Below are 25783 nucleotides of genomic sequence, written 5' to 3' on the forward strand. Positions count from 1 at the left end.
GGGGGGGATAGCATTGAAGAGTCGAGGGAGAACCCCAGAGTAGAAACAGATGGGAGGGAATAGATCCTTACAGATGAAAAACCCAACAGAAAGGGATAAAAGTGCCTGAGAGATGTCGTATCTGATATAGAGCCACAGCCGGGGACATACAGCTAATCTGTTTGCAACGATTACGCTGATTTGGGGGGGGCACTACTGCTAAATCTTGTCAGTCACAGAAAGTTTTATTCCGCTTCAGCTCCGAATAGAAAAAGCTTCTCGCCCGATTTGTTTATTATCCATATACTTAAATGTGAAAAACAGCTAAATAGTGACTGAGAGAAAGAGAAGAAGGAGAAAGGCAGAGACCAGACAGCACTATTGTGCTTTAATGTTATTCATGGACTTTCTGGTGGCAGAGTGGAGGACCGTCGGTCGAATACAGATCGAGTCTTGCCGCAAAACGGTGAAGCTGGTTAGTCACATAGAAACACCCTCCTTTCCAGAGCAGCACTATAAATGCAATTTCCTCGCATTTATATTTACTTGTCGCTCTGTTGGATACATACCTGGCAGATATGTATCCTCACACAACCACACCACCATGGATAACCGGAGCATGAGCTGAAATGTGTTGAGCTGAGTATGGAGCAAAGCGCGACACCGGTCCGACCCGTTTGTGTCGAGGGGACTGGGTTTTTTTCGCGTGTGTGTTTGTGTGTGTGTGTGTGTGTATACCTCGGCTCCCTCTCTTGCCCATGCTGGGTTCCTTGGCCTCGGCCATCCAGTTATATTCGGGAGGCATGGAAACAGGCCTGAGGTCACCTGGAACGACCAATCAGCAATCAGAGAGTCGTCTACGGGGGAGGGAGTGGGGGTGTCGCGGGAAGGCGGTGACTGAGAGACAGCGTGGGAGACAGCTGGAGGGGTGGACAGGTGAGACAAAGTGTGTGCAGGTGAGGGGGTGGAAGGAACAGGAGACTCTCGAGGGACTGCTGTGACATGCGAGGCATGGGTCACACAGTTTTATTCCCAGGTTGTAATGTCAAGTTTTCTATTCACAGGAAGTCAATTCCACCACAACACTAGCAGTAGTGCTAGGGAGCTAATCTGCTAGCATGTGAGCTATTATCTAATGGCTTGGAGGTGTTTCAACTGCGGTTTTCAGCAAATATTAGTCCTATATTGATCCTCTTTTTAACTCTCATTTCCCATTAACTCCCGAGGGAAATACCTGGTTCTTTAGCAGCTTAATCCTCTACGTTTACCAGCATGTAGCAACTTTGTCTTTCTGATGTTAGTTGCTGGGCAGGTAGTGTACTTTCAGCTTATTTTATATATTTTATTATATTTTTTTCTTTGTTGAAAACCGCTGCCTGATGCTGCTGAAAGCAGTGTTAATGAGATAACAAGGGCAGAGTTTCATTATCTAATTATGCAGATTTTTATTTTTCCACAGCACATTGTCACAGACGCATCGTTAATACAACAAACGCTGATTAGCATGTCTTAAATGTTTTCTAAATCTAAGTAAATATTAGGGACGGGCATGAGTAATCGAGTACTTCATTTGGACGTCAGTATTTGTTCAACAAATCAAGGTGGTCATCATGGTAATGTGATAGCCTTACAACAACGCTCATCACGCTCTTTTATTAGGATTGTTTTGATAATCATAATTGACCGTGGATAACAGCGCCGGGCTACCCCAGAATTCCTTCTCTCAATGTGTTCAGTCAACATAATGTCAGCTACAGTAGCAGACTCTAATGGTGTGTTAGCAAGTTAACATTACATTAGCTGAAACTACTTGCAGCTATTTCATTAGAATTAAACAACATGATGTGAATACAACGTTAATCCATTAACTCATCTGTGAACATTATTATTTTTGCCTACATCTGACAATGAATTTCAACAACTTATGATCCTCTGCTACTTCAAGATGTCTAATTTCAGACCCTATTCTTTAATTGTTTTTTTTTTGCAAGTACCTAACTATGGAAATTACTTAAAATGCACGTCCCTCATAAATATCTGTTATATTTTCATTTCTAACTTTACGGTATTTTTACAATACAAGTGGCGTATAGCTCGCACGGCGTCCAAAAAATAGTCTTTAGATGCTTCTGTCGATCACATGACCCTCACCTTGCACATCATAGGCCTCTTAAGAGTCTACCAAGAAGGTACAGGATGTCTAAGAGGTTGTCTTGGACAAGGGTGACACAGGTGGAGGGGCAGACAGGGAGCTGGACACAGTGTTTTTGGACTGACCCTTTGGCATGTGATCAGTGTTTTTGGGACGTGCGTACGCGAGGTGAAGACACAAAGAAGCAGAGCCATGAAGTGACTGATGAACACATAAGGAGGAGTTCTGAGAAAAAGGTGAGAAAACTGGTGAGAGAAAGCATGCTGTTCTACCAAGCAAACACAAGGCGTGTGGCTATCACTGCCCCCCGCAGCCGTTTGAATCGCGCTTGCTCCATCTTACCATGGGTGGGGGTCTTGTCCCGCCGGCGAACCCCCGTATTGCGACCCCTGTCATAGTCGGACCCCGGGGGTCCGTCTCCCTCCAGCAGGGAGAAGTACTGACCGCTGTCCTGGTCCAGGTAGTAGCTGACTGCCTCTGAACCTTTAGAGCCGGACTGTGAGCTCAAGCTGTAGCGGCTGATGTCGTCGCATGACATCAGACCCAGCTCCTCCCTGGGGGAGGGCACAGTTGACATCATCATCACATCAACAATCAACACAAATGACCATCATCAAAACATCTGTGTGTGCAAGCGATGCTGACCTGGTGCTGTAGAGTCCAGAGACAGGAGAGAGGATGTAGACGTCCTGCATGCTGGGGGCGTCCATTTTGGACATGCCCAAGGTTCCACCAGGTGTAGGGGAGGTGCTGGTGGGGCTGGTGGGGATCGGCTGAAGGGAGAAAGAGGAGAGGAAGAAGGAGATAATGACTTGCATCTCTTCATTGAGTTTTAATTGTAAGGATGGTCTGGGAGTAGACAGTGTTACAAAGGAAGGGGTCCTTTAATTTGTGTACTCTTCCTTTACTGCAGCCCGTGCTCGTTTTAACCCAGAATCACAAACAGGAGATTTATTTCCACACAGCTGCCATGGTGCATATGTTGTCCTTTTTTATAAATGTTTGACTGTGTAGCCTCTCCCACGTTTAATCGCTTCACTATTCTGTCATTTTGTCTTCACTCACACCGGGCTCTGCACGTCTGTTCCCATGACAACCCCTCCTCTCCTCTCCTATCCTCTTCTCTCCTTGCTCTTCCTCACTCCCCACCTCTCTCCTGTGCTACGATAGGAGAGGGCAGAGAAAAGCTGGCGTGGCCACACGCCTCAGCTTGACTCAAGGACACGTAGATTCGTTTGTCATCAGGTGCCTCGTTTCTGATGTCATGGAAACCTAGTCCAAATTTCAAGTGAAAATAAATTTGCTCTCAGGCGGAACAGCTGGGGTGACAAATATGCAGCTCATTTCGACAATTAGTCCTCGAGTTCCATAGTGTTTTACTTTGTGTCTGAAGAGGACGCTCCATTTTAGAGCGGAGACACGAGTGTGGACAGAATTGATAAACAGACAGAGAGGCCGAGCGGCGTTCTCATTAAGGAAGCCCGGTGTTTCATCATTCCATCAGCAGTGCATTAGGCAAATTCATTTCGTATTCCAAACTTTCCATCCTCCTCCTCCTCGACCCCCCCTCCTCCACACCCTCGCTCCCTCCATCCCCAGGCCTTGTCTCTGTCTTCATCTCCTCCTCTCTCACAGTCTTCCCTCTTATGAAGGACGCTTACAGTAAGACGGCTTCACAATAAATAATGAAGACGGAGTGGAAAAAGAGGGAGCGAGGAGAGAGCAAAGGAAATAGGACAAAGAGAGAGAGAGAGTCAGAGAGAAAGACTGCAGGAGAGAAAGAGAGGCGGGGGAGCTGTGCAGTGTGGTTACTGGAGCTGAGAGTGAAAACAGTAATTTAGTGATTACAGCCCACTGCTGCCTGCATGGGGGGGAGGGGGGGGGGGGGGGGGGGGGGGGGGGGGGGGGGGGGGATGGGACCTCCACAGCAGGCAAAATTCCAGTCTGTTAAAACAGCACTTAAACCATCTGACCCCCGCTGCGTCCACTCCAAAGTACAAAAAAACCTCTCCAGAACAATATCCCCCCCCCACACACACACACACACACATGTATATGCTTCCATAATATTTTGACTAAACTGACAGAAAAGTTGGACAATAAACTAAACGGATTAAATTCTCAACCATCAATCTTTAATGGGCCTTTTCACAGCCGACATTTTGACTTTTGTCCCAGTGTGAAAAGCTCAGATGTTACAATAACATGAACAACGGCTCCATTCTATTCCACAGCCCGAGTCAGCTAAATGGAATTCAGCCGTCAATCATTTTAGGATTTACAACTGTACTTCTCCTACTGGGACTTGTCAATATGTCTTCAGGGAAAAAAGGCCTGTTAAATCTGAGCTTAGTCTGAATTAGAGCCTGACCGATAGTAGATTTTTTTTTAGGCTGACAATATGATTCTGACAATTATATATCTTTTTCTTGTCTTTGGAGTTTGATATTGACATTTTAGATAAGGACATTAAAGATATGCATCTGAGATAAGGGCGAAGTGGGACATTCAACAGTTGAAAAATAATAATAACAAATTGCAAATTTTGCAATAAACTGCAATTTCTTGTTACTTATTAAGCAACATGTAGTCTGATACTCAAGGCGAGCTGATATAATAAATATAACATTTTCAGCTCTTAATATAGGCCCATAAATTGACTATTGGTGACATCTAACCAGATGTTACACCAATTTATTAGCCTCAAAGTCCAGAAGTCCAGAATATTTTACTACTCAGGCTGTTATGAATCTAGACAAATATGTCAAAAGTAAGCCTGCATGGGAAAATAAATATCATGTACTGATGTGTTAAAGGAATAGTCTTACGTGCTGGGGAATATTATATATATATTAATATTATTTCTTTCTTCCGGAGAGTTAGGTGAGAAGATTGATATCACTCAAAGCTCACTAATTAGCACCTTGTTTCTCGTTTGCTAATCCATCCAAAAACTAAGGTGTAAAAACATTTTGGGGTTTTATGAGCCTTATGTGTTATGTGGTCACTGTGAGGTTGCCAGGCAACCAGCCTCTAGGCTAGCTGGTTTCCCTCTGTTTGCAGTCTTGATGCTAAGGCAAGTAGCTTCGTATTTACTGCAAGGGTGTAAATTCAGGGGGGCACACACAAAACAAGGGGTCTGGGAGGTCCTCAGCCAAAAAAATGGTTTCTATTTGAATCCCATTTCTTGCATTTCTACATACGTTCAGGGAGTATGGTGATACAAAATTCAGGAGGTAAATAAGTTTATCATAAGGATAAATCTTTCCAGAAACAATAGTATTAAACTAAGAAAAATATGTCTTACTTTCTTTTTTGTTTACAATAGGTATAATTTATAATAATAAGTATATTAGGTACTATGATCACCTTGACTTATAAATAAAATAACTAATTTCTACGTAAATGGGGGGTACACAAACTGGATTTTGAAATGTGGAGGGGACATGTCCCCCCTGTCCCCAGTGGAAATGACACCTTAGATCTACCGTATAGAACAGGGATCTTCAACAGGAGGTCCGGGACCCCTTGGGGGGTCCTCAGAGTCACTGCAGGGGGGCCTCCAAATTATTGTCAATTTAAAAAAAAAAACGTTTTGAATTCAACATATTATTAGCAGATATAAATGCTGATACTCACTGATGATAGGGTTACTGGCCTAAAGGTCCGGTAGTCCCTGAGGTAGCCATCTACCGATACTGTTCATCCAAAAGATTCACTGTGTATGTTTTAAAATTCTAAATTGCATTTATAATATCATGCCAACAATTATAAGGCTTTTTTAAAAGCTCTGCGTTCTATGCCAAAAGGATATGGATAAAGGCTTTAGGCTGCCCTACAGATTGTTGTAGGCCCCTTTATTTTATACAATATATGTAGTAGGGGGTCCCTGCTCTGTCTGTCTTTAAGTTAAGGGGTCCTTGGTTGAAGACCCTTGGTGTTTCTAACTTTCTATTAGAAAGCATATATGTGTATTTCCCAAATTGTCACCAACATCGGAAACAGCAGTCAACAACACAATGTCCCCCTGAGGTGTGTTTAGTAGCTGTCGTCCAGCGTTTGGTCATTTCACCTGACCTTCATCAACAGATGGAGTTTAATTAGTTTTCATGGAACTCTAGATGTCCAAATTTCTATTTGTCTGTGACGCGTTGAGGACGCGTTGAGGACTTCTCGTCCAAGTTGGCTTCAAAGTTGACCCTCAAACTTGGATCTGATCTGCTGGACAACAGCAAAATACTATTTTAGATTAAACATTTGTCTTTGATAGAATGGCACAGATTTTCAGCAGACCAAAAGAATTTACAATAATGTCAAAGAAGCTAACCCCCCCCCCCCCTCACCCATTCAGCTGGCCCATCAATTATACATACCCACACATGCTGCCTAAAATAGCAGGCATTTTCAAGGAGTAATTATTTATGTATCTAAACATATAACAGATTTATGAAAGCGGGGTCGTGGACAATGTGTGGCACACGTGTGACTGGTGAAGTGACCTGTGATGTGGATGCTGATGTGGCGTTAAATCACGCATGAAATCCATTGCGGCACATTTTCAGCAGCGCAGCAGACACAGTAATCCTCAACCTTTTTGCTACAATCATTGCCAGCCTCATTGTCAATACAGTGAATCATTAAAATACTTTCACACCATTTCACGTAGATACACACACAGAAAGAAAGAGAGAGACATGTGCCATTATTTAGCAGAATAAAGGAGGTTGCCATGAAGGGATTTGGGACTGGAATCACATGATCATTTGCAGAGATAAATTGTTTCCTTTGTGGATTCAGTTATAATCCGGCTGAACGTTTGCCACATTTGGGCTAAACTTCACAGCCGTGCAATTCATCCTCTAAAACCGTGCTTAGAGGTATGAGTTGTGCATGTGTTTTTACGTGTGTGTGTGTGTGTGTGTTTTGGAGCGCAGTGTACGTACAGTATGTATTTAAACTGAGCTTACAGCGTGCAGTGACCCAGTTCCTTCCCCTCTCAAAGGAGCAACTCGACGGCTAACGAAAACCATCTCTCTGGGTGCGCAGAAACACACTCGCCTTGAAACGTACAGATGGACAAGCGTGCATGCGGCCACGCTTGTGCAACACAAATGTGTTCACACCCGCCAGTAGACTCACACACACACACACACACACACACACACACACACACACAGGCTGTTTAGCAGCATATTTTGGATTCAGTGCATTATCTCCAGTATTTGCTGAGTAGCGGCTCTTGTTTCGGAGCCAGTGGAGCTGCCTGTAGTTGCTTATGAATAATTAAGAGCTCCAGTCTTTCTGAGAGAGAACAAATCTAAAACACTCCTTTCTTCTCCTCTCCCACAGATGTCTCTGCGCTCTGATCTGGGCACTCACGGCGCGTTTGTGTCTTAGCAGCCCATCAGGGTAGACTTCCCACAATCCTCTGCTGTTGCAGTAAATATAACAATACGCTTGTGGTAACAACTTAGAGCGATGATCTAACGAGGCAGCAACGGTGTTAGAGATGGCGTGTGTGTCTCTCATGTTTATAGCGCTATATACTGCAATCATATGCTCACAGACAGGGGTGTTAAACTCTATTTTGAAAGGGTCACACTTGAAAATGAGAGTCAAATCATGGGCCAAACATGTATTGTTTGACATGTTTTGATTTAATCGAAAATGTCAAATATCTGTGACTGTATTACTGTATGTCTCATTTACAACATAAAGCCCTAAAAAAGTCAGCAAAAAAGTTCCTTAGCCATCAGAGAATTTAGCAAATCAAGCAAAAAAATGATTTCTAAAAACAGGCTACCACACATGAAAACTCTCTGGCTCTGTGGGAATATCTAAGGCAAAAAGTCTGCAAATCTGCCAAATTCGGCTTTGTGTTGTATAAGCACAGTTTGAAAAACCGTCTTTTTGGTTTGGCTTGGCAAAATTTGTTCTGAACTTAAATTGATTTGAAGGCCGAATCAAACTTTGCGAGGGGCCGGGTTCGGCCCACGGGCCTCGAGTTCGGCCGTGCTCACAGGCATGGTGAGCCCCCGCCACACACCTCTATCTCGACACAACTCCTTCTCTCTGTGCGCCAAAAATTTGAGTGGCTTTTCCGGGCTCTGAATGATTGACAGATTGACAAAGTATTTGCCCTTAAGTGAAATGTGTTCCCTCGCTGTGAGCTGTAAGCCTTCAAACAAGCATTCCACCTTATAGAGCTACTGTACTTTAAACATGTACTCTCTTTCGAAAAAGCAGATATTTGAGGCAAAGGTTGAATAAATCAGGACATAGCCTCATCCAATATGAATATGAATGTAAGTAGGCGTTGGGTAGCACATTTCAATGAACTTTGTATTTCCCTGTGCTAGCTCCTGAGCAGGGAGTTCAGGCCATATTATACCATTTAAGTCATTCACCCATCTACAAAGTGCAAATATAAGATACTTAGCTATTTTTATCCCCTTTGTTATCTCAATATATCTCTATCTGAAGAAATATGCTTTTGGTATACATAAATTCTCTTCAGATGGAGGTTCAGCTACCGACACATTTGTGAAATGGCTTTCAACTGAAATGTTGAAACACTCAACAGGAGGATTAATGCGAGGTCACAAAGTGAAGAAGTTTCCTTTGAAAATATTTGTTTAAAATGCCAGTAGGAGAATGAAGAGTGTGGGCAGTAAAAACAGAGCGGAGAGGGAGTCAAAAGTAAAAAGCCAGCTTACTGTACAAATCCCTCACCGGGAGTACAAGAAGTGTGCAGATATACATGTGCTGTTTGTAAGAGTGGTCACATTTCAGTCCAAATCATTGTGTTTGTAGAGCAGCATGTCATTGAGTTAGTTTAGCACTTTTCAGGTCGGGATGTGGCTTGCTGTGGTGCTGCAGTGAAGGCGTCCACATGGTATTTACCTGCAGGCCCAGTGGTTTCCAGCGCACGTTCCTGAGCAGAGCCGGCGTGGAGCTCAGGGTGTTCTGAGGTCTCTTCTTCAACGTGAGGATGACTCCGCACGGGTCCTCTCTCAGAGCGTTGACCAGATTCTTCAGCTGCCAGCCCACCTGAGGAGCACACACACACACACACACACACACACCGGGCTACCGTAACAACTGCCGCAAACCCCTACACGCATACAAACACAGGCTGTACACAATGCGCCAAATCTGCTGAGAGAAACCACCACGCACAGATATGAAGCTATAAAACCTCCACGCGCAGGTCCTGATCCCACCACATGCTACTACTCATGTATGTCATCATTTTATTAGACAGCTGATAGGAAACGAGGGGGAGAAAAATCCAACATATGTCCCCAACCGACAGACGTTGCAGTCCATAGTCAGTGTCCATGGGGAGCGCCACGTGCTACTATAATATGTGCACAATGACCATAAATATACTGTGTATCATTTATGTTTTCAGGCCCGTGAGTTTTAGTATAACATTAGACCAAATAAAGTTCTTAAGATGTTCACATAGCTCCTGAACAGAGGGACATAGAGTCACTTTGTATTCCTGAAAAAAGGTGCCTAAGATCATTATTGGCCATCTACACCAAATCTTATTTTTTACCTTTTTTTTTTTTTCAATTTGTTGCAAAATTCTTTTAAATGTGGCCAATCTGACATGAAATTAGTTGGCACTTAATGAGGCAATTAAATCAATGCAGTCTAATACACCAGATTTTACCTTGATGTTTAGCTTCAGTTGAAACTGATTCAACTTCATGGTCATTGAACGTCTCTTTTTAAAGCTCTATTATTCCACCGGTGATGTACTGTGGGTAATGTCCCAAAATGTATGGCTGCCATCAGAAAATGTGCCGAATTGTCCATATTTCTTTTACAATAACACTGGTTGATTTTTCCCCAATTCAACAAAACAGTGTTCATAGAATAACTGCACAGGATCCAAAGATGAAGGCAAATATCAACACCACTACGTGTATTTTGATTTGGATCCAAATGGAAATTTAAAAAATCAAAACCTTACTAATCTGACAGGTTTGCTTGTGCAGCGTTGGAAGTAAGCTACACGCTCTCTGAGTGCTTTCTGATTTCAATATGGTTCATGTGATATCAGGCTACTGCTACTACAACAGACACAACCAGCTGCTGCAGGAAAACTATTTCACCATCTTGCCTCAGACACACTGCTTTTGTGTTATTAACATGTTTTACTAAAGCTTCACCAAGTTGGTTGTTAATCTAAAAATAATGGTATGGTTTAGTTCTAAAGAAGAGAGAGAGAGAGATGGTAAAAGAGTCAGAAAGGAGTGCTGACTGCGGTGTTTCCTCGTGGTTCCGGCCAGCCGGTCTCCAGGGCTCGCAGCACTCGTCAGGCCATTGATTGGCTACACTGGTCTCAGCTACTGGAAGGGTCAGCAGAGGCCACCCCCCCCCCCCCCCCCCCCCCCCCCCCCCCCCCCCCCCCCCCCACACACACACACACACACACACAGATCTGCTCTGACCTTATTCCTGATGATGATGACCAGTGTGTTTCCGCTTCCTGTTCTCTTTGGCCCAGTTCAGAGTTGAGCCAGCGTTCACCAACAACGAGAGTTCTGACGGTAGTAATTTACTACTGTATGTTGTGTCCTGTTCTGCCCACTCAAACAAAAGGGGGTATACTAGAACACTTGGACTCACTGTAATTCCTAGTGACAGAAATAGGGCTGGGTATCAAACTGAATATTCTGGAAGAAATGTGTCCGTGTATCAAAATTTGACTTTAAATATCAGTTTTGTAATCTTCTTTGCGGTTTCTTGATGATATTTTCCTGATTTAAATAAAAATAATTGCTGGTTTCAGTGGAAGTTCTTGAACGTCTGCTTGTGTTCAGACTGTTTGCACTTTGGCTTCTTTTATTAAAGGAACTATTCACAATTCATTGAACAATGATTTGCTTTCCTGCTGAGATTAAGATGAACAAAACAATACCACTCCATATCTATATCTGTTTAATATGAAGCTACAGCCACGCAACAGTTAGCTTAGCATAAAGACTGAAAGCAGGGAAAACAGGTAGCCTAGGTCCATAAGTAAAAAAACAATCATCCTATACCATCACCTCTAAAGCTTATTAATTAAAATGCTATATCTTGTCCAGGCTAGTTGGGACCCCCTGCTTCTTAAGCTAAGCTAACGTTTTGCAAAACACCCATATTCTCTTTCTTGCCAAGAGATGGGTAAGAAGAGTAATACCACTTCTTATCTGTCTGGTCAATATGAAGATACAGCAAGAAGAGGGTTAGCTTAGCTTAGCTTAGCATAGAGACCCAGAGGAGGGGGACACAGCTAACCTTAACAAACAAGTTACAAGTTAATTAGTGAGCTTTAGAGGTGCTAGTATGATTTAAATTGACCTATGAAGGCTACCTGTTTTCCCTTGCTTCCAGGTTCTATGCTAAGCTAAGCTAACCCTCTCAGGGCTGTAGCTTCATATTGGCGGGGCAAATAAGAAAGTGGTATCTTCTCATTTGTCTCCCAACAAGAGAAGAAAATGCTGACCCTCTCCTTGAACACAGTAACAGGGGGTTTCCTGCATTTGGGGAATTGTTGGTGCCCCCCAAAGAGGTTTTAGCCAGCACCATAGGAAAATCAGTGCCAAAATATAAAGAATTGTGGGGAAAAAAAGAAAAAAAAATCAAATCCTATTTGCCTGTGTTTAATAGCAACGTACCAAACAACAGTAGAAAAGCAGAGCATAAACTTGAATAGGAGCGCTAATCTCAGTTTTACTGTCCAGAGTCTGGCTGTGTCACACTCTCCCAGGGATTTTAACGGTGGTATTTAAATATTAATATTATTTTTTAAAGCAGTTTTGTTGATTGGGGTTTCACTTACTCAAGCATAAACGACATTCTTGTTTCTCAAATTGTCAGAAATTGCAGACAAATGCATAGAGATTTCTGTCAATTACGGTAACACAGACTCATGCTTACTGTCGTGCAAAGTCGTCCCCCCTTCCCCCCTTTTCTAAGGCAGGAAAAACCCTGAAAAAAAGCCAAAGTTCTCAAATTGTTTTGCTTGGTATCATCCAATTGTCCAACAAAACCCAGCCTTGGACAGAGAATTCGTTGACATTTTCATGCCAATGGGACATTTCTGAATTCACTGAGCTGAAAGTACACTGAACTGGACCTCGAACTTGCTAAACTTCTCAACCCTTGTTAGCTCCTCCGCCACAATGGCGGACAGCACCACAGTGTGTATCACCAGCACACACAAAGCCACAAAGCCTAACTGTTCTGTTATGCAAATACACTGAGAGAGCAGAGGGAAACAGGGGGAGACCTACCAAAAATAGTAATGGAGCATAAACTGCTGCTGGAGAGGGTTTTCAAATCCCCAAGGTCTTCATTATTTTCCCAGATGCTATTACCTGCACATAATTATGTTGCCTCTTCAAACAATCAGTTTGTTATTTGAGCAAATTCCACATTTTACCTCAAAAGAGAAGCTGAGCTAAAAACTGCGAGTCCTGTTTTGAAGTGGCTCTCAAACAGAAGCTCATGCATAAATAGGTCGGCAGCGCTTTTGCTAAATACGTGGGATAGGCCTACATAATGATTCTATAATGTAATGGTATTTGTTCATTCAATATTCCCACTAATCTAATTTTTAAATATGGAGCCTTGCTAGATAAACTTATCAGCTGTGATGTTGACAGAGAGTTTGCCGGTAGTGTGTATATCCATCTTTCCTCCTCAGCAGCTCGATTTAGGACGGAAAGAATTGCTATCTTGACAAGAGACTTCCCTCAGCTGCTCTCCCCACTTTTTCTTTTCATCCTCTCCTCCCTAAGTCCCTCTTTACTTCCTCCTCCCTCTTTTTTGCTCCACTCTACCAGCCTCATCACAACATCCCCTGACTACTTCCCCCCCTTTTTCCCCCCACCACACACACACACCTCTGTCTCCCCCTGCTTATCTCCTCCCCCAGAGTGAGGGATCAGAGCGGTGAGGGCCTAGCTGAGGGAGTAATGAGGAGTTGGAGCTGAGAGCCTGGCAGGGTGCGATCTGCACTGTCACCCCGAGGAGAGAGAGAGAGAGATAAGGCGTAGCTCCCTCACGCGTCAATCAACGCCGCTCCCCAACGCCTGCCTGCATGCACACACTCCCGCTCTCGCATGAGCAGCACCTATCGAGACGTAGGAGGAAATACTCACGGAAAGAGCACACAAAAGCTGTCTCCCCACAGACACAGGCCTTCTTCTCCCTCTCTCAGAAATCTCAAATAAACGCTGGAACAAATTGTTGGTGCCAGAGCTAACAGCGCGTTCAATCATATGCTCTCACAAGGCACCGTTTCATTTAAAATGGCTGCCCACTTTGGTGCTTTCCTCTGGTGTGATGAGTTTAGGGCAGAAATACAACTTATTCAAGTCTAAAAAGTGGAACATGAGTTTACAAACCAGACACCTCCTTTAAGGGTTTCTTACGACAATGGGAGAAAATTCTGCAAAAGAGTGAGCTGAGAATCACACTGGATTGAACAAAGGTCTTGTAACAGTCGTCCTATAATCTGCTCCCGCAGCCAGTCTAATTAGCCTACATAGCTACACAAGCACAGGACAGGAAGCACCATGGTGGTGGTGGTGGTGGTGGTGGTGGCAGACATCATGTACCTTGATATCTCCTCAACATAGCACAGAATGGAGAACAAAAGACAGTTTGCAGTGAAACCCATGGGCACTACATTTCCCATGACTTCCCTTGTTGTGACTACAGTGTTTGGAAGCTTCTTAACTCACCACTGTCTGGTGGTTGACTTGGATCACCTCATCCCCTGCATGGATCTTCTTACACAGGTCCGCTGGAGACTGCAGAGGCAGAAATTGATGGACAGAAAAGGACACTCCATGAGGACAAATTCAAGATATATAACAGGCATGGATTTGTTGCCATTGTGGAATTTGAGACAATAAATTGTAGTTACTACTGAGTGAAACTAAGACTCACATTCTCTGTGGTTCCCGTGATAACGTGGAGTCCATCATACGTCGATTTGATATACATCCCCTAAAACACAAGCATAGGGAGGGAGGATTTAGTATCACACAGAGTACACATGGAAATACATGATATCGATAACAGGTTTGTCACCTGACTTACAGATGGGTGACAAATTAAAGGGGTAACCAACACGAAGGGTCTTGGTAAGGTGTTGGTCGACCATGCTACGCTTCAGTGATTCTTGTCATACATTGTTCAGGACTTTGAACTCTACTGGACATCTACTTCCAAAAGATATTCTCTAATTCGTCATCTGTTCTGATGATGGTGGTTGAACACGTCCGACTCCAATTAGGTTGACTTGGAAGGCTTTGTGTCTGATTCACATCAATTATGTTCCCTTTAAATCAGGGATCTTCAACAGGGGGACCCCTAGTCCTTATAGTCAATGTTAAAAAGTCTTAACATGAATCCAACACATGAGCAAATATAAATCCCCACTGATGATAGGCGTACTGGCCTATAGGTAATGTAGTCACTAAGGCCACCCCAGATAGTTTATCCTAACAATTCAATGTATTTTTAACCTTAAAACATGATTTATTGAACTCATACCTACATTATTAGGCTATTTGAATAGCTTAGAATTCTATGCAAAAAAAAGGTATGTATAACAACTTTATGCTGCCCTACAGGTTATTGTAGGCCCAGTTTAATATGCAACTTAATTTTATATAATATATGTAGTAGGGGGTCCCTGCTCTGTCCATCTTTTAGTTAAGGGGTCCTTGGCTTATTAAACGTTGAAGAGTGTTTTAAACCATTCAGCAACGCTTATATGATTTTGTTGTTTGTCTATTAATTTGTCTTTATCTACACATGAACTGTAACCCTCTAAAGTCTTGACTTAAGACATGAAAGCAAGTGTCCCGCTTTGACCTGGTTAAGTCCCGCAGCTATAAATAATAGCATTGCATATTTACACATCCTGAATTATTTAATTTAATTGTTTCTCTGCCTTTCAGAGACTTGGCTTCAGTCATGTTAAAACACTTTTAGCACCTTTGAAAGGACAATGTTCAAATGCTTTGTGAAAAAGTGAAATAAAGTCCAAATGCCAATTTACTTAAGAAGACTTAACGCTAAAACACTCCCTTGAGCTGAGAAGGAATTAATTGTCTGGTTTTTCACCACCAGCGACCCCTTTCACATTACACTCATTTGGTCCATGGATTATATAGAAATATTGATTAGTGCAATCTTTTAAAAATGCTCTGGTAGATACAGGTGTGTGCATGCGCAGGTGTTGTCCTTACCAGCCCTTCACTGGGCATGATGCTGGTGAGGTGGACCACCTCCAGATGGGCGGACTGCGAGACCAGAGAGTCTGACGACAGAGAGATGATGTGGTCGCATATCCCCGCTAAGGTCTTACACTGGAGATGGAAAAAAGGACAGGAAACCAGAGCGAGAGAGAGAGAGAGAGAGAAAGAGAAAGACAAAGTTATTGAGATTGGTTTGGTTCCGCGAGGGATTCCGTGACCTAGCTGGAGGAGGTGAAACAGAAATCATTTCATCAGATTGTTCCACATCGCCACTTCCATCACTCCAGCACACAAACTGTTTCCTGTCACAGGCTGTCCACAGGCATGCCCACAAGACCCTGCCACAGACAGAGCAACACATCACCGATACCAGCCATCCCCGAGGTGCCCACATGACATTTCCTAACATCTAAATTACAGAGCACAGATTCCATTTGTTGTTATCTGTCATTTTTTTGGGGAAGACAATAAGGACTATTTTTTTGCCTTCTAAACGAACAAAATCCAACACATCGTAGAGTGGTTAGATTATCTGTGCTGTATTTTTATTTATTTGTTTACACTGAATTTACATTCACATATTACATATAGTACTTAGTGCATCTGAGCAATTACACCAGATTCGGGTTTACAAAGACGGTTACCCTGGTTATCCTGCCTCATTGCATTGCTGCCGAGTGCGCACACAAACGCACACACACACACACACACACACACACACACACCAAAAACACACACCAACACACACACACACACACACACACACATTGTGAACCGACATGCATGTAAGAGAACATACATTGTGGGGACTGTAGACATGACCCCTGCAAAAAATAATTCTGTTCTCAATGCAATGGGCAATTACCGGATTATAGTTATGAAATGAACAGAGATCTTTTAAAACACATGTAATGCAAGTCACACACACACACACACACACACACACACACACACACACACACACACACACACACACACACACACACACTATAGCTCAGAGCCTATGATTCATTCAGTGTGAGAGAAAAGGTGGAGGATCTTCAGTGAGCTGGCTTTGTAATGCTTATATTTGCTCACACGCATGCACGCACACACACAGACACACACACAATACACACACACACGTCCAGCATTTTCTGTGTAAATTAATTGAACATTTCACTGCCCGTTTAGTTTTCTGTTAATACAGACATTAATATTATGTTCCAGTCAACATGTACACATTACATAATGGGATAACCAGAACTGTTCATGTCATCCACAGACACATAAAAAAGCTTTTATTTGGGAAAAAACAATATAAGTAAGATATAAGGGAAAAGCAAGCAGTGTAGGCCTATATCTAATCCCGCCTATAGAGCCATGAATAACATGCAAAGTTCCCAGCTGGAAATCCCTGCCAGTGACAATGTTGTGCCCCCCTCTTTGATCATTGGACTAATAGTGTTGACCCGGGATTAACACAGGCCGAGAGACAAAAGGCCGGTTACCAGTGTGGAGACTCTCAGCTCCTCCAGTACTGACACACCCAGCCATGATCTGACACGCTTCCGGAGAATCACAGCGCATATTATAGGGAATGTTAACTTATGTGACTGGCTGGCGTGAGATTTAAGAGCAGTCAAACAGAAAGCCAGACATAGTACGCTGCCAAATGGATTAAGCACTGGCTGCACACTGCCCCAATCCCCCCCCCCGCACCCACCACCTCCCTCATTCTCATTCACCCTCGCGCACACACAACAAACGCGGGTGCATCTACTTCACAACAAATGAACGTACGCTGCAAACCTGAGCAGAGGCACAGAAAAAGATGGAGAGTGGAGGAGAGAAGAGGGGAGGTGGGGAGGGAGAGTCCGAGAGGAAAGGGGAGAAAACAAGGGAAAGGGAAAAACACACAACTAGGACAGTCTTATGTAATTCCTCTCATCCTTATGCATGCATGCACATAAAAACATACACACACACACACACACACACACACACACTCATACCTACTTTGCGCTCCATCAGACAAAAGAACTCACACATGTATCTTATCTACTCTCTATCTCTCGACACACACACACACACACACACACACACACACACACACACACACACACCATCCCTGGCCATCTGATTGCTGCAGGCTGTAGTCTGGAGGAGAGCAGAGTAGCAGTGAGTTTTGCATTATTGAGCAGAAGCTGACAAACGCACAACTACCAGTACAGTAGCTAGCACTGGCCTTAGCATCAAACAGCGTCTGAAGCCCATGCTGGATGCACATACTACATGTCTGTCTGTCTGTCTGTCTGTCTGTCTGTCTGGATCAACCGCCATAGTTCAATCAGGTCAAACTACCAACACCACCATGTCAAAAGAGCAGAGTTTAAACCTGTATTTCTGTAATTCTATTAAGAACAAAGTGTACTTAGGTTTCAGAAAGTAAAGTACTCCTGACGCGGAGTGGGTCCTTTTAGAGTCCAGTTATTTATATTAATGGCTGTTACTAATGCATTGGCAGCATTTTAATATTAAACAGCAGCAGGATGAGCTGTGGCTCAACGACTTTAGTAAAAAATCATGTCATTATACAAGATGATCATGTGTACGCGATGCAAATTTAAATTGGAATTAGAGGAGTAAAGTACAATATTCCCTGTCAAAGACTATTTACTAGATGTTTCATTGCTGGTTCTTAATGTAGTTTTCTAAAAGTCATTAGTGAGTTAGCAATCAGGTAGCAGGTAGGCAGATACCTCACTAGTTATTTTTCTTTTTTATGTCATGGCAAAAATGTAAAAGACAGTGTTTTATGTTAATACTGTCCTCTTTTAAAATTGAGAGGTAAAGTAGATCTTATGTAAGTGTGCCTCCTCTTCTTCATCCTATGTGTGGCTGTCCAATATGAATGAATTAGTGTCTCCTGCCTTTTATTAATTTCTAAAACACATCCAGTATTAAACAATCATCAGCTAGGAAAGCAGCATCTAAAAACAAACAACTCCTCCTCCTTTTCTCTGTCTCGCTCTTTCTCTTTCTCGCACACACACACACACACACACACACACACACACACACACACACACACACACACACACACACACACACACACAGACAAACAGACACACTCTCTCTCTCTCTTTATCTCTCCCTCTCTCCCTTCACGCTGTCTCCCTATTTCACACATAAACCTCCCACACACAACAGCATTGGTCATGTGTAGCCTTTTGTCTGGCACCCAGGGTTGTGTGTGTGTGTGTGTGTGTGTGTGTTGCGTTCAGAGTCATTTAAATATTTGACTTTGCCTGATGTCACTGTCCTGTGTCATTAACAGGCCTGTAACAACAGAGGTAAACGACAAGCAGAAGGCTAAGGTCTGAGTCACTTTGACAGTAGAAGGATGGCTGACCTGTCAAACACACACCTATGCTTGCTTTCCTTTATAGAAATATATAACACAATTGCATTTAAACTGTATACTGGATGTATTTCTTGCCATTAAATGGCCAGATATTTTTTCAGTCGACTCCCCCTGCCAACATTTTATTTGGTTTCCTCCACCTGACCATGAATAGCAGCAGGAAGTGTGCCGATCCAACTGTCAGCCCGGATCAGACACTAGCTGCTCATTCGCTTTCACACATGGACACAGACAGTTCTCCGTCACACACGCGCACGCCCGCACACACACAATCACACACACACACACACACACACCCACAACACACACACACACACACACACACACACACACACACACACAGAAAGCTAAAATGGAGCTTTCAAAAGGCCTCAGGCCGCTTGCACTAAACTCTCAGTTTTGTTCCACAAATCACACAAAAACACAACGTGCTCTATGGCTCACACACACACACACACACACACACACACACACACACACACACACACACACTCCCATTCTGACAACAATGTGCAAACACACATACAGACATTTTTCAGCTTTTTAATGTTTCAAAATCGCCACGACTGTGTTATCGGAACCAAAAATAGCAAAAAAATGTGTCTACCAGCAGAGATAAAACTTGATTAAAGGAATGGTTCCACATTTTAGTATTCTTTCTTACCGAGCTTAGCACAAAGACTTGAAACAGTGGAAAGCAGCTGGCATTGTTCGGTAAAAAAGGTAAATAAATCCTTTGTCTGCAACTCGACAAATTACTTCACATATAATTGACATGTTGTGTGTCAACTTGTGGTTTTATAGAAGGTTATGTGCTGGACTGTTTGTGGCCTCCACACTGGAAACGTCTGGAGTTGCTCCTCGTTGCCTGGCAACTGCTCCTGTTTTTACACTTTGGTTTTTATATGGGGAAAATAATTAGATATTCCAAGGTGCTGCTAGGTAGATAGAGCCAGGGTAGCTGTTTCCCCCTTGTATCCTTATTTAAGCTAAGCTAACCCTCTGCTGGTTGTATCTTCCTATTTATCATACAGATAACAGGATGGTCTTAAACTGCTCAACCAACCGCTGGCAAGAAAGCAAATAAGCGTATTTTTCCAAAATGCTGAACTATTCCTTTAACAAGCACTTTGCTAGACTTGTTTCAGAAAAGGGAGATTCTGTGCGGCACAAGTACCTTATTGCATACATTGTAATTTTGATCCTGTGTAAATTATTTATTATTAGTTTGTTTTTGCACTGAATTTCATGAATTATGAAGAGTATAACTCTTTCCAAGGTCAGGTGGGAGCCAACCGGAGAGGGTAGGATGCTGAAATAAAATCAGACTACTGTATACACGAGCATAGCAGTCTTGTTGTGACTATTTTTATCCATTTAACAGCTGTCATTGTTGAGTATGTCATTATGCATCTTCCCTGCTCTCTGGGATGGAAACAGGCCAAAAACTGTGACTCATTATTGATATACTTATATGAATTTGACATTTTAAAGCAGAAACTTACCACATGGAGAATCTTGTTCTCTGTCTCATACACGGTGCAGTCCTGTAAAATGAGAAAAGGACAAATAAAAGGGAGAGAAGAAGAAAACATGAGCTGGAGAAAAGCATCTACGCCAACATCCGCACACGAGCTCGAATATCTCCCTCCTCCAAATATAACAACCAGGAAAGAAGGAAATAAGACAAAAGAGACGGCAAACAGGAGGAATGACAGATTAATTGTCTTTTCAATGGAAAATATCAGCAGTCAGCTATTTCATATCAAACCTTCCATATTATGCATATCACTTTATAATCTAGGCAGACTAAAACATCGGATTGACCACTTCTGGACGATGCCTGGAGCTTTACGGGCCTCCGCAGGATTTAGAAACTACATTATTTGAACATGACAGATTGTTATTTAATGATAGCTGATAGTTAATCTATTTCTGGGAAAGCAGCCCACTGAATCCACCAGATGTGAATGGTAGCAGTTAATTCATCTGTTTGAAGCATTAGTGCGGGCCGTGCTGCCACCTTTGTCTGTCTCGCTGCACCCTGGCAGACACATGTTCATTTGGCCCATTGTGGACCTACTGGGGTCCCTTCCCCCCTCCCCCTCTCTACTCTGGCCCTTGTAAGAGGGGATGGGTGTTATCTGCTCGGCTCCAGGACTCACTCCGGGCACATGTACAGACACACTCTCACACACTGTGAGCAGGCTCTTACAGGGAGGATGTGGATGGAGTCCAGGAGAGCAGACATACTTTCTGTCCAAAACAATGAGAATTCTATACTGTCAGAGTGTGTGTGTGTATGTGTGTGTGTGTGTGTGTGTGAAAGCACCTCTGGTTTTAGTTTTTTAAAAGTGCATTGGTGCGCCTAGGCTTGGTGAATCTACATGAGGGAGCGAGCCAGAGGGGGAGCAGAAGGAGGACAGGAAATGAGGGATGAGAGACCCTGAGTTCATTCTCCACCAGGGCCCACAAGTTAAGCAGAGAGGATGTAGTGTAACAGGGAGTCAATGAGTACTTTGCCTAAGGCTGCTACTGAGGGCTACTTGTCCCATCAGCCATGCTGCAAACAGCCTGTGGCAGTGGGCATATGCTTCACTCACAGTCAAATCTATAGAAATGAGCTATTGACCAGAACAAGCTGCATCCTTATCGATGCTCCTAATCCAAAACCACTTTAGTTTTGCCCTAAAATTCAAAATGATGACCTTTATTGTATGTACGTTGACATGATGGATTGTGCGATGCAGATGCAGATGCATGCATCCTGTGCGTGTTTGTGAGTGTGTGTGGAAGCACCTGTTGTACGATGGTGGTTAGTTCTAGGCAGAGCTGCACAATGTTGTTCTTCAGTAATGAATACTCTGTCACACTGGCGAACGGAGACCTGTGGAGGACAAAAAAACAGATCCAAAGTCATATAATGCATCTGAGACCTTAATAATATGATGAACATTTGATAAGTGTACTGGTCATAATCTTATTTTACATTTTGTTATAGTTTTCATTAAATGCTCCTGTTTGGAGTAGTGTCTTTTTTCTTCTTTTCAGAGTGAAACAAGTCTCAAAGTCACACTTAAATGAATCTGAGCAAAGGATATTTGGCCATTTTATGTTTCGAGGAAGTCATTTTGCTATACTGGTGCTTTTATTTTCTTTCGTTCGTTTATTTGCGAACAGCGGGATTATAAAACCTGGGATAGGGCAGCGAGAGAGAGCAATAAAAGCTAGTCTTTGCTCCTCGCAGAGCACACGAGCAAGTGATAAAGACAAACAACAATATTTGCTTTTATGACCCGGCCGTGAGGCTACGCAACCCAGGGATGTGCTAAAGCTCAACATCGCTTTATTTGTATGTGTTCTCTGTTTTATATGGTTTCATCAGCTGATCTAACTTCACGATTTCAACATAAAAAATAACCTTTCTTAACTATCTACGGATTATGTTACTGTATGAAGCGTAAATATAACAGGAACATCTGAGAATGTAATGCAGCCCCACAATACAAACAACCTGTAAAAGTGTGTTATTCCATTTCTAAAGGACCTTTGTGTGAGAAGGAGAATGGAAGGTGTTCCTGTTTTGGTTAAATGGACTATTTAGATAGCGCTTTTCTAGTCCTAACGATTACGCAAAGAAGGACGGGGCAATATATCGATATTATCTTGACATCAGTATATGAGACTAGATATCTTCTTAGATTTTGTATACTGCAATATCGTAATATGACAGGTTATAACTGCTGTCTTTTCCTGGTTTTACAGGCTGCATTACAGTAAAGTGATGTCATTTTCAACACTCACTTAACTTATAAAGAATAAAAACAGAAAGGACAGTAAGAAAATAAAATACTGTTAAGTATACAGTATAGTATACAGTATAGTATAAGTGTACAGTATAACAAAACAATAGAATGTACACATTTTCTGTATATCCTTTTCTGTACAAAAGACTAAATACAAGAAATATACGATAACAATTGACAGTTGACGAGAAGGAAGGAATAGTGCAATATCAGTATGGTCTGAGATTTAGATATAGAGCAAGGCAGTTCAGTGCATTGGTAATAAATTAATAAAAATATTGTAACTGTAACATTTGCCTTTAACCATTTAGTCCTTATATCAACATTACTGATGATATTTTTTAGACAGTGTGTACATTTTTTGTGAAAGCACCAATTGTCAGCTAGCTAGACTATCTGTCCAATCTGAGGACTATGGGTACCTGGTCCTCAGATCTCTGCAGGGTAAATCCAGACAGCTAGCCAGACTATCTGTCCAATCTGAGGACTATGGGTACCTGGTCCTCAGATCTCTGCAGGGTAAATCCAGACAGCTAGCTAGACTATCTGTCCAATCTTAGGACTATGGTTACCTGGTCCTCAGATCTCTGCAGGGTAAATCCAGACAGCTAGCTAGACTATCTGTCCAATCTGAGTTTTCTATAGCACAACTGTTTTGCAGCGGCTCCATGCGGAGCTTAGCGCCACATGACGATTCTGATTGGTTTAAAGAAATGCCAATTAACCAGATAATGTTTTCTCCAATCCTGTGTGGACTAGCCAGACCCTCCTCCTTCTCTGGCAACGCGAGACCGACCCTACAATAACGCATATCAACATTGATCTATTTGGTCAAAAATATCGTTCATATTTGATTTTCTCCACACCAGCACCTTTGACATATAACAGGCACCACTTACTCACATTCACACAATGTGGCTGCCATACATGATGCCATACAACCAGCTCATCGGATACACATTCACACACCGATTGCAGCATTGGGAGAAATTTTGGGTTCAGTGTCTTGCCCATGGGACTGCAGGTCCAGGGATCAAACCACCAACTTGCTGATTGGTAGGCAACTGCTCTACCATCTGACCCACAGCTACCCTGTTAAGTTATTCATTTCTTAAAAGAGCAATAGTTGCTCCTACATCAGCAAATCATTCATTTCTATATTGAGGTTTTTGTTATCATCTTTACTGTTGAGGTCAAATTCCCTAATTCTTTTTACAGTGTGGTTGCTACCTGTCGAGCCAGGCTAGCAGGTTCTTGGCTGCACCAATCAGATCGACCACCGAGGTTAGGAAATCATTGGGTAGCCTCCGGGAAGCTCGTCCATCGTAGTGTCCGCCCCTCCGCCGGCCCAGGATGAAGTTCTGGAGGTTCTTCGCTGAGGCGTTTAGCTTGTGGGACAGAGTCCGCAGGTTCTCTGTCTCTAGGCCGTAGTTCTGAAGGACAAAGAGAGGGAATCATTTTAAAGGTAGAATCCCATCCCTGTACAGTCGTCATCCATTCAATACTGTGCCTCAACGTTGTGTAGAGTATTGAGACACCTTTGGTTTGAGGTAACTTGTGGGTACTTGATGAAGAGTTAAAGAAATAGTTCACCATTTTAGAATCTTTCTGAGAGTTGGATAAAAACAAATGATATTAATCAATTGATTTTAATTGATGATTGAAACCAGGAGACAGATATCGGACTTCTTATCCCTCTCTCAGCAACCACGAGATTTCCCAAAATGTTGAACTACAGGTTTGTAAAAATCATTGATCATTGCAAAAAGAAACATGCCAGAGTGATGTTAAACCACTGGAATGAATACAACATAAGTTACACACAATGCATGTATCTGTCTTCATAAGGATAACCTTTCCAAGTTTCATAGGTTGAGCAGAAAAAGTACCAACTGTGGGTTATTCTGAGTGGAATGACCTGAAATTAGAATAGACATTGGCATTTTCAAATATCAGTCGCACTATGCACACTATGAACACCAAACTGGTCGAGTAGCCCATTACTGCACTGTGACCCCTTTAAATAAACACACACACAAACACACACATACAGACCCACTGAGCCACATTGCGCTCAGCATCCCAAGGCACCTCCAGTCACTTACTGCCTGACAGAGCCTGATTCCTGCTGACACAAAGACTACACACACACACACACACACACACACACACACACACACACCCTTGTATAGTGAGATGCACAGGCTCAGCTAGACGTATCTATTCCTCCTCTGCCTCAAGATCTATCCTACACAGTCACGACCACAGTAACTACAAAGGAGAGAGGGTTTCACAGTGGCAGCAGAGAGAGAGAGAGAGAGAGAGAGAGAGAGAACTGAGGCAATTGAGGAACTAAAGAGGCAGAAGACAAGAGGGAGAGAGAGGAAGAGAGAGGAAGAGAGAGCACCCCACTATGCATCTCGCTGAAACTGGGTCATGCATGCACTGTGTTCTGTATAATCTCCTGTATTCTGTGGTAATGTAGATGTATACATGGACTTGGAGTGTACATGTTTGCACAGCTGTAATTAGCCTGTCCTATGATTGAATCTAAAGCTGTGTATGGCTCTCTCCAGGGGACAGAGTGTTGAGACAAAGCGGGGGAATAATGTCCTGTCGACTCTCTGAATGTGTGTGTGTGAGTGTGTGTGAGAAAGAGAGAAATAATTTGAGCAGTGCTTGCAAGTGTGTGCCTGTGTGTCGAATCAATACAGTAAGAGGGCGATGCCATCAAGCAACCCGCCCCCCCTTCTCTCCACCTTCATGTCAATGTGGTTGCCATAGCAGCCATGTGTGCAGTGGCCTCTCCTCTATGCTGATATTTCTACCATTGTTCACAGAATCACAATCAAACATTTGGGTATGAAATGTTTGGGTATAACGAGGGGCATTTCAGCGTTTGATCATTTTCTTTTCAAAAGTATAGCATTAATCAGTCTTGCTCCACTACATCCACCCGCACCAACATCTAGAGTATGTAAACTCTATTCATCAACAGAATATTGATTGTGTGTGAGTTGCTGTCAGCTTGGAAGATCTGGGTTCACTGCTCAACTCAAGCGGATGAGTTTTTTATAATGAGTGAATTTTACATTTTTACTGCAGGTTTACCCCAAAACCAGCTTAAATTTTCTAGAAATCAAAATGAAACCAGTGCTTTCCC

At 42.8% G+C, this 25783-nt stretch overlaps 1 protein-coding gene and 2 long non-coding RNA genes across 3 annotated transcripts in view; 1 reads left to right on the forward strand and 2 right to left on the reverse strand.

Moving 5' to 3' along the window:
- The window catches only part of LOC116696805 (uncharacterized), a 451372-nt gene that overhangs the window by 343444 nt on the left and 82145 nt on the right, over positions 1-25783 (forward strand). The gene's annotated exons all lie outside the window — the stretch shown is intronic.
- LOC116696791 (connector enhancer of kinase suppressor of ras 2) overlaps positions 1-25783 on the reverse strand; it is a 69846-nt gene that overhangs the window by 20159 nt on the left and 23904 nt on the right. Inside the window, 10 exon segments of the mRNA XM_032527962.1 lie at positions 718-804; positions 2474-2685; positions 2777-2904; positions 9035-9181; positions 13882-13950; positions 14090-14149; positions 15400-15519; positions 20320-20361; positions 21614-21701; positions 23851-24053. Coding sequence (XP_032383853.1) covers positions 718-804; positions 2474-2685; positions 2777-2904; positions 9035-9181; positions 13882-13950; positions 14090-14149; positions 15400-15519; positions 20320-20361; positions 21614-21701; positions 23851-24053 — 1156 coding nt within the window.
- On the reverse strand, positions 9710-10512 carry LOC116696806 (uncharacterized). Its single transcript, XR_004333839.1, has 2 exons — positions 9863-10512; positions 9710-9744 (listed from the first exon to the last, which is right to left on the reverse strand). It is a non-coding gene; the product is annotated as an uncharacterized LOC116696806 (long non-coding RNA).

The sequence above is a fragment of the Etheostoma spectabile genome, chromosome 10, assembly GCF_008692095.1.
Source record: "Etheostoma spectabile isolate EspeVRDwgs_2016 chromosome 10, UIUC_Espe_1.0, whole genome shotgun sequence".
Taxonomy (NCBI): domain Eukaryota; kingdom Metazoa; phylum Chordata; class Actinopteri; order Perciformes; family Percidae; genus Etheostoma; species Etheostoma spectabile.